This window comes from Mirounga leonina, unplaced genomic scaffold (genome assembly GCF_011800145.1).
Source record: "Mirounga leonina isolate KUSES-001 unplaced genomic scaffold, KU_Mleo_1.0 Mir_82, whole genome shotgun sequence".
NCBI lineage: Eukaryota > Metazoa > Chordata > Mammalia > Carnivora > Phocidae > Mirounga > Mirounga leonina.
This window is the reverse complement of record NW_023270825.1, coordinates 26931574-26941126: the sequence shown is the minus strand read 5'-3', so window position 1 is coordinate 26941126 and position 9553 is coordinate 26931574. Positions and strand designations below refer to the sequence as shown.

Below are 9553 nucleotides of genomic sequence, written 5' to 3'. Positions count from 1 at the left end.
ACCCTCTCCTGCTTCCTGACGTAGCCTGGGCTAGAGGGTGGGGCCCCTGGCTCTGCTCTGGGGCGGGGGGCCAGGGACCAGAAGAAGGGAGGGTAGAGCCCTGCAGGCTGCAGCCTGGGAGGCCTCCCCCAAACAAGCTGGGCTGGCAGGTTGTCTTGAGGGGCCCGTGCTCTCCCGAAGGTCTGCAACCCCAAGCCCCAATGCCTCCTCAGGTGCAGCAGGGGCGTCAGGATGCCAGGCCCTGCTGGCCGCTAGCCATGGCCATTCTGGGACATATAAGCTGCCAGAGCCACCACCACGGCCACATAGAGACCGGCGCCCACGGCGATGGAGAGTGTGGCCAGGAAGAGGGCCCTGCGGGAAGTGGTGCTGGCCAGACGGAAGTCTCCCTTGGAGATGGCCTTGCTGGTCTAGGGAGAGAGAAGTGCTGGTGAAAGGGATATCCCCGAAGCAGACAGCACAGCCCCAGCCCGCTGGGCTCCAACCCCCTCCTGCACACGCCCCACCCCCCATCTCTGGTCAAGCCCTCGGGTGGTGGGAGGGGGCTGGAGCGGATGCCCTGCGCCCCTCCTGCTCTTACCCCCTGGGAGAAGTAGAAGGCAGCGATGCCCAGAGGCCAGAAGCAGCAGAGCATGGAGAAGATAGTAAGGCCCAGGTGGTCCCTGGGGGGCAGCGCCACGAAGTTGTCTTCACTTTCACTGTCTGTGGAGGTCACATCACTCTGCAAAACACAAGTGGGCTTTTGTGACCAGACCCAGGATCCCCGGCGGCAAGGATGTGGGGCCTCAGGTAGTGTCCTCTGCTGAGGGTGGGCGTGCAGGGTGGGCTCCGCACTCTCTACCCAAAGCCTTGGCTGTGACCGCTGATTCCCTCCTTCGGAATTAGCACAAGCATACAGAGAAAGAGTGCGAGTATCTGTGTACAGCTGTGCACATCATCGGATGGTACTTGTGAAAGAAGAGGAAGAGTCTCATTGCCCAGTGACCAGGAGATTGAGTTATAAGTGATGGGAGAAGGTACAACGGGATACCATGGAGCCCTTAAAGATCGCCTTGTAGACAAACGTTAAATGATGTGGAGCCATACTGAAGTACGTTGCTTAGAGAGAAAAATCTGGTGATAAAATGGTGTACAGCGAGATCTTTTGGGGGGAGTAGGGTGGGAGAAAAACATTGAATGAAAAAAGACTAGAACCTCATCTACTAAAATAATAATATTCTCTTCCAGTGGTTTTCTGTATTTTTAAATTACTTATATAATTAAGAAAACAAGAACAATAAATGCTTTTAAAAAATTAAGTCGTCGGGGCGCCTGGGTGGCTCAGTCGGTTAAGCGACTGCCTTCAGCTTGGGTCGTGGTCCCAGGGTCCTGGGATGAGCCCCGCATCGGGCTCCCTGCTCGGCGGGAAGCCTGCTTCTCCCTCTCCCACTCCCCCTGCTTGTGTTCCCTCTCTCGCTGTGTCTGTCAAATAAATAAATAAAATCTTAAAAAAAAAAATTAAAAAAAAAATTAAGTCGTCAACCCAAGCGTGTGTTTCTCGAAGTATGGACAGCCCCTGTGCCAGAAGTACCTTTTCTTCAGTAACATACAGATGCTTGGGCCCCAAGCCAGGCCCACCGAATCTCAAGCCCTAGAGCTTGGCCAGGGACTCTGCATTTTATTTTATTTTATTTTATTTTTATTTTTTATTTTTTAAAATATTTTATTTATTTATTTGACAGAGAGATAGAGAGAGAGAACAAGTACGCAGAGAGGCAGGCAGAGGGAGAGGGAGAAGCAGGCTTCCCACTGAGCAGGGAGCCCGATGTGGGGCTCGATCCCAGGACCCTGGGATCATGACCTGAGCCAAAGGCAGACGCTTAACCGACTGAGCCACCCAGGCGCCCCTATTTTATTTTATTTTTTTAAAGATTTTATTTATTTGACAGAGAGAGACACAGCGAAAGAGGGAACACAAGCAGGGGGAGTGGGAGAGGGAGAAGCGGGCTTCCCGCAGAGCAGGGAACCCGATGTGGGGCTTGATCCCAGGACCCTGGGATCATGACCTGAGCCGAAGGCAGACGCTTAATGACTGAGCCACCCAGGCGCCCCTTGGGACTTTGCATTTTATTTTATTTTATTTATTTATTTTTTTTAAAGATTTATTTATTTATTTGACAGAGACACAGTGAGAGAGGGAACACAAGCAGGGGGAGTGGGAGAGGGAGAAGCCGGCTTCCCGCAGAGCAGGGAGCCCGATGTGGGGCTCGATCCCAGGACCCTGGGATCATGACCTGAGCCGAAGGCAGACGCTTAATGACTGAGCTTCCCAGGCGCCCCTTGGGACTCTGCATTTTCAACACATGCACTCACCTCCTCCTCCTCCTGGTCGTTCTCCTGGCCCTGCAGCTCCTCTTGAACCCCGTAGGACACGGTCTGGATGGTGATATCCTCTTCTACTTGGCCAGGTTCTGTGGACTGCTCCGCGGGCCCAGCCTGGAGCTCCCTGTTCTCTGTGAAGCTGGTCTCACAGCTGCTTGCCCTGGGCTCCTTGACCTTGTCCCTCCCCAGGAGGCAGCTGGGCCTGTACCAGGCCTCCACGGCCAGCTGCAGGGACCCCGGGTCCAGGAGCTGGTGGGTGCGAGCAGAGCCAGCACCACCCAGGAGGTAGGAGTAGAGCTTCTCCTGGCATGACCAGCTGGGCGAAGCCTCGGGGTAGGGGTAGCGGCCATGCAGCGGGGCCGGGCTCCGAGGCAGCAGAGGGTTCTGAAGTTCACTCAGACTCTCCATGGTTCCGGGGAGCAGCTCCAGGGAGGGGAGCCTGGGCCAGCCGAGCGTCCTCAGAGAGCCTGCTGGGCGAGCAAGACAGACAGACGCTGAGTCCCAGGTGCCGGATGCAGGGCTGGAAGCATTTAAGAGCACGGGCCCTCAGACCCTGCCTTTGCCACCAGGCAGCTGTGGGGCTTCGAGCTGGCTACTTCTCTTCTGAGTGTCCTTTTCTTGGTCTACACAGTGGGCACAGCAGCAAGACTTACCTCACAGAGTTGGCTCATTCATCTATCCTGCGAACACATAATGGCTGAGCGTCAGCTCCCTGCCGGGCACCATGCAGAGGATGGGGACACGGAGGCGGGAAAGGCAGGGAGCAGGGAGGGGGAGGAGGATGCACACTGTCTTCACGGAGCTCACAGAGGTGAAGGACAGAGAGGGGTGTAAGAACGAGCAAGGGACAAAACGGACACGAAGGTACAGGGAAGGCTTGGCGCCGAGAGCCGAAGGAAGAAACCCAGTTGGCAAGGCAGGGGGAGGGAGAACACGTTTCATGCAGAGGCCAGATCAAGGATGCTCGCTCCGAGAGCCTGGGAGAAGGCTGGTGCTTCTCGGGGTAGAGAGGGAGGGGTGAGCTGGGGTGTGGGGCCAGAGCGTGCAGCCCTGTTTAGACCTAAGAGGGCTTCAGGGGTCTTGGCAGGAGTGATAGGATGCAATCTGGGTCCAGGAGTCTTCCCGGGGCCGTGTGCGGGGAGTGGCTTGGAGAGGGATGGGCTCACTGTGACACCCATAGGGGGCTTTGCCACGGCTTCAGGTCAGCTGAGGACAACTGGAACTCAATAGTGGGGAGATGCTGACAGGACTTGGCAGCAGGTGGGATATTGGGCTGAGGGAGGATTTGTTCAAGGGTTGGATGGGACTGCGCTTAGCTCAGAGCTCAGCACAGGCCACAGGCTCACAGCTGTCCATTCTTCCCAGGGGAAGATGCTTCTCCCCAGTTATGGTCTTAGGGGGATGCACCTTAGACTAATCTCCCCTCTAAGGCAGACTGTAGTTTTGGGAAATCCTGTGGGGTCTAAGGCAGGGCCTCCTGAGCATTAAAGTCTAGACTTGTACATCCCAGCTAGAAGTGTAGATATGCTCATAGGCTAGTGTGTGGACATCCTGGCAGGCTACCTCTTCCTCCTTCAGCCAGCCCTGAGCCCCTGGGAAGGGTGCATAGTAGGTGCTCAGGGCTGGCTGAAGGAGGGAAAGGCAGCCTGTGAATGTGGCTACCACAAACCTACACATACTCTGGGGTGTGGCAGGTAGAAACGGGATATGGAGAGAGAAGAGGGGCAGGCCTGGTGGCCCCAGGGACCCTGCGCTCTCCCTCCCAGGCCCATAGTAGTTGAAGGGTGACAGGATCATGTCTTGCCCTGGATTGATAATCTGACGAAAGCAGAGTTGGTCCTACCCTTGGTACTTTGGGCAAATAATCATGCCCTTCTGGGTTTCCCCAGCTGTAAAGTGCAGATGATAATTCCAGCCCAACCCACAAGGTTGTTCTGAGGATCCAGAGATGACCGAGATGTCATTGCAGATTATAAGTAGGAGGGGCTGCTCTGCTTCCTTCTGGGCTCCAGTCTTTACCCACCCAGGGTCATTTCTGGCCTGATGGTAAAGTGAAAAGTGTGGGGAGGGATTTCAGCCCCCAGGGATGGGTTTGTCTAGGCCCCCTCCCCAGTCCCACTCCCCATCAAGAATCCACAGCCAGAGGCTGGCCATTTCTCTTTCTGGCCCAAGAAAAGTGGCTGGATTCTAGAAAGCTGGTTTTTTGGGAAATCTGCAGATGGATCAGGGCCATAGAAATAACAGGGAGTGGGACAGAGTGAGGGACGGGGGAGGGCCTGGCAAGACTGGAGGGGCATTGAGGGTGAGTCCATGGGCGGGGGGGGGGTGCAGCATCCTCTGGGTGGCCTGCTAGGAGGGAGGAGGGAGGAGACTGCTTGCCTGGGGGCAAAGAAGCAAGAGGAGGCTGCCCATGCCTCAGAGGCTCTGAGCCCTGACAAACGTGGCCTCTGGGGCTGGGGATCCAAGAATGTCGAACAGAATCATGGAGGGACCTAAAGAAGGGTGTGTGGCCCAAGTGTCCAACTCCTCCCCCAGGGAGGGCACAGATGGTGTGGGAGACGCTGGGCTGTGCTGCCCCTGGGGGCTCTGTGGGTGCACGAAGCAGTTACAAGTCCTACCTGGGTTGTCACCCAGCTGGGGCAGAAGTTTCTGCAGAGACGAGACAGCGGTTCTTGGGAGGAGTGGAGCTCACACGGGCAGGGGCTTCACTACTTCTCCCCCGTCCTGCCTCTCTGGGGTCAAACATGCAGGGAGCCATGGGGACTATAGTGATGTGCCCGCCCTCTTCTGGGCAGATTCCCAGCAGGCCTGGTCTCTTCTGACCCCCGAGGGCAGCTTTTGAGTCCCTGTCCAGCCTCCCCCACCCCCACCAGTGGATGTGACTCACAGATATGCAGTCCAAGGGCCTGTGACCCTAAGGCTCATTGGTTTGGGAGTCAGGTACGCTGGGGCTCCATCTCTGACCCACCCCCATTAGCTCTCTGATCTGGCACCTCGGTTTCCCTATCAGTAGTAAGAGGGGTGGGATTAAATGGTCACTGATGTCGATGGTGGCACCAGGGCTCCATGATCCCGTAGCCTCAAGGGGCCCTGCAGAAGTGAACTCCCCCACTGCCTGCCCCGTCAAGACTCAGGGATTCACGAGCCCGCCTCGAACCCAGTGACGTGCCACCTTCCCTATCATGGCCCCTCGAGCACCCTGAGGGAGGCAAAGGGAAGGCAAGGCATCTCCTTGTCCGATGGACAGTGGAGTTACAGCATCATCCCCTGGCTTCCCAACGCCCCCTGGGCTGCCACAGTCCACTCCCTGCCCTCCATCTCGCCCACCCTGTGGGATTCTAGGACATGGCTCCCGAAGGTCCCCTAGCCTCTCCTCCAACTGGTCTTAATTAATGCCCCCTCTGCTTACAGCTCCAAGGGTCCCTGTCACCATTTGTGTGAGCAGAGGTATGTAGGGGCATTTCGGTGGGGTTGGGTGGGAAGGATCAGCCCCAGGCCCTCCAAGCAGACTAATGCATCAGTGTCACCCTGCCCTATGCCCTGAAGGAGGGATAGGAGCCCTTGCCTTGGCCAGTCACCTGTCTAATTCCCCAGAAGGAAAAGAAGGATACTTGTGGCCAGGAATCAGGCCCTGGAGCTCTGGAGACTTGTAGGTGCATTTGCAGGGCATTTGTCCAGGGCAGGGCAGGGGCAGCTGGGTCCCCACTCATCCCCCTGCTCTTGCCAGCCATCCCCTCTTAGTCAAAGTATACCCCACCGAGCTACTGAAACCCAGCCATGCAGCCTTTCCTGGATTACACTCCCCTCCACCGCACTCCGATTGTGCCTTTGGGCAGAGCTTCTCAGCTTTGTGTACAAAGACGTATGATCCCAGGTTTCCCCAATAGGGACAAACTGAAAGCCACCTGAATGCCCAACAATGAGGGACAAGTTAAATAAATTACGGTACAGCCCGATGGTACAAGGCCTTCAAACGGGTTTACAAAGAGGAGTGACATGAGAAAAATACTGCAGCTTGAGGGAGAAGGAAGAAAAGAAAGTGGTTTGCGCATGTAATCTAACTCCACCAAAACGTCCACAGTGATTATCTCCAGCGGTGGTTGCACAGGTTTTCATTTTCATTTTTACACCGTGTTTTTTTCCGTTTCCTGTATTTATTTTTACATTGAGCATGTACTTTTTTTTTTTTTTTAAAGATTTTATTTTATTTATTTGAGAGAGAGAGAATGAGAGACAGAGGGCATGAGAGGGAGGAGGGTCAGAGGGAGAAGCAGACTCCCCGCCGAGCAGGGAGCCCGATGCGGGACTCGATCCCGGGACTCCAGGATCATGACCTGAGCAGAAGGCAGTCGCTTAACCAACTGAGCCACCCAGGCGCCCCGAGCATGTACTTCTTTTAAACCAGAAAAAAATTAAGTGCATAGATTTCTTCTGAGCCAAGTTATCTAAAATCGGTTTTAAGCCTCTCTAGGCTTGGGGGTTCTTCTGGGTTTAAAGGCTGAGCACAGCATCGCAGCCCGCCCTGACATAGATGGGTAGACATGCACACACATGCACACACGCCCCCCACTTCCATGTCAGCCAAGTTATGGGCGACAGCCCCTCCTCACAGTCCAGCCAAGGGTCATAGTTCTCGAGCAGGTCATGTTCGCCCCATAAGCTGCTAAGGCCACACGAGAGTCCACCAAACTGATCCCGGGGACCCAGCACCAAGTCCTGGCCAGAAGGAGGGGGTGGGCAGGTCCCCAGGCCCAGGCCTCTCTGCCCTTAGCCTGGCCTGACATTTTGGCCTGTTGCTTAGGGCTGCCTCTCCCTGTTCCCGGGAGTAAGAGACCTGTGTTCAAAGCAGAGTCATTTTCATCTCCACTGCTGCCTGGTCTCACCTGGGCTGTGTGTGCCTGCTGTCCGTGCTCTACTGGGCGCCTGCCTACTTGCTGGTGAGCATGCCCATGTCTGTGTGCATGTGTCCGTATGCAGACACGTGTGCGCGCTGCTCCAGAGGGAACACAGGAGATGTCTGGGTTTCTGAAGCTCAGGAGATTGCTCCAGATTGTGCAGTTGGGGCTAGAGGTCCGGGCCCCACAAGAGAAGAGGGAGGGGAGCCTGGGTGGCTCAGTCAGTTAAGCGTCTGCCTTACGGCTCAGGTCATGATCTCAGGGTCCTGGGATCGAGTCCCCGCATCGGGCTCCCTGCTCGGCCGGGAGCCTGCTTCTCCCTCTCCCTCTGCCACTCCGCCTGCTTGTGCTCTCTCTGTCTGTCAAATAAATAAATAAAATCTTAAAAAAAAAAAAAAAAGGAGAGGGAGAGTTGGATCTGGGAGGCCACAGCCCCTGGCTTGTTTCCTTTGGAGCTGAGAACCGAGCTGGGCCCTAAGGTTTTCCACTCCCTGATTTAGAGATGGAGAGCGCACTGCCACCTCCAGAGCAGGGACCAGAAGCCCTCCAGGAATCCACTGGGGTCCAATTACAGCCTCCCACTGGAGTCTGACTGTTCCAGAGTCCAATCGCACAGTGTCATATCAGTTTGCTTATCTAGAAAATGTGTGGAAGGGTAGAAGGGGTTGATTTTTAACAGCTCAGCTTTGTATGACCCTGGAATTCTCCTGGGAGAAGAAGAACAATAACTTAACATTTATCAAGCTTTTTACCACGTGCCAAGAGCGGAACTGCTCTAACTGCTCATCTGACCCTGTAGTTTCTCGTGGGAGAGTCACAGAGGATAGGGGCTTCCTCTGCTAGCTGTGGCAGACTAACCCGTGACTCACCAAACCGCCTAGAACAGCTAGAAAAACTAGGGAATGATAGGAAGTCATTGAAGAATCACCACAGAAGCAAAATCCCAGAGGAAAGAGAAACACCAAGAGGTGAGTCCGACCCTTGGCATCACCCCGCCCTTCCAGCAGTATCAGAGGCTGGGGAGAAAAATGGGAGTTCAGGGCCTATGAAGGAGGGACCCCAGGAAACACCCCTGGTTTTCAGTTGGGACTTCTTTAGGGGTATCCCCGAGGAGCAGGAGCAAACCAGAAACAGCCCAGTCCTCACAGGCACAGAAACCAGGCTTTGAATCAGCTCCAACCTAATCGGATTAAGGTGATCTACATGTAGCCTCACTGCGGGCCAGAAGCAGAAGTTGTCCGGGGCCGGCGGTTCTCGGTCGTTAGCGTGCGCCAACATGACTTGCATCATTAGGCCACACTGCTGGGTTCCATCCTCACAGCTGATGGTTCTGAAATGACCCTGAGAATTTACATCTCTAACAAGTTCCCGGGTGGTGTTGATGCTGCTGGTCCAGAGACCACACTTCAAGAACCCTGCTTTAATAATCACTGAAAGAACAGTTAAAAAAAAAAAAAGTAACCAGTGAACTAACAGATGCAGAATATGAAATAATAATACTTGATTTATCCAAAATGGGGCAAGATTAAAAAAGGAATCTAGAACAGGCGAGACAAATAAAAAACAAATAGTAGCATGTTAGACTTATACCCAACTATATCAGTAATCACATTGAATGTAAATGGAATAAAATTGCCATAAAAAACAAAGATAGTCCCCTGTGTATTATTCTATTTATATGAAATTCTAGAAGACTCAGTGGCTGCTAAGGGCCAGGAGTAGGGGTAGGGGGTTGACTGCTAAGGGCCCTGAGGACTTTCTGGAAAGACAGAGCAGTTCCCCGTATCTTGATTGTGTTAGTGGTTTACATGACTGCGTGCATTTCACAAAACTCACTGAATGGTGTACTTAAAATTAATGACTTTTGTTATATGTCAAAGCTGATTTTTTAAAAAACAAAGACTGGATCTTTAAAACCACAAAAGCCAACTACAAGCTGCTTATAAGCAAATGCACCTTAATTATAAAAATACACAAAAGTTCAAAGTAAATGAATGAGGGGCACCTGGCGGGCTCAGTTGGTAGAGCATGCAACTCTCGATCTCAGGGTTGTGAGTCTGAGCCCCACGTTGGGTGTGGAAATTACTTAATATCTTAAAAAAAAAACCAACCCCCAAATATTCTTATCACTTAAAAAAAAAAAAACCCAAACAAAGTAAAAGAATGAAATAATAATAGCGTCTCACATGAATTAATTCTTACTGTGCTCCAGGCATGATTCTACATGTGATGAATTCTCTCATTTGATTCTTTTTTTTTTAAGGATTTTTATTTATTTATTTGGCAGAGAGAGAGAG

The 9553-nt window shown here is 53.3% G+C and overlaps 1 protein-coding gene across 1 annotated transcript; it reads right to left on the bottom strand.

Moving 5' to 3' along the window:
* Positions 1-251: 251 nt before the first annotated feature.
* Positions 252-2769, bottom strand: SYNDIG1L (synapse differentiation inducing 1 like). The gene is made up of 3 exons (XM_034992761.1): positions 2353-2769; positions 581-721; positions 252-410 (listed from the first exon to the last, which is right to left on the bottom strand). The coding sequence occupies exons 1-3, from the start codon at positions 2767-2769 to the stop codon at positions 252-254; spliced, it is 717 nt and encodes a 238-aa protein (XP_034848652.1).
* Between the last annotated feature and the right edge of the window lie 6784 nt (positions 2770-9553).

Bases quoted from the DNA above. Each gene is read 5' to 3' on its own strand.
- SYNDIG1L (XM_034992761.1), bottom strand. From the start codon at position 2,769: ATGGAGAGTCTGAGTGAACTTCAGAACCCTCTGCTGCCTCGGAGCCCG. The intron at 722-2,352 runs GTGAGTGCATGT...TGTGTTTTGCAG, and splicing joins ACGACCAGGAGGAGGAGGAG to AGTGATGTGACCTCCACAGA. The intron at 411-580 runs GTAAGAGCAGGA...CTCTCTCCCTAG, and splicing joins CCTTCTACTTCTCCCAGGGG to ACCAGCAAGGCCATCTCCAA.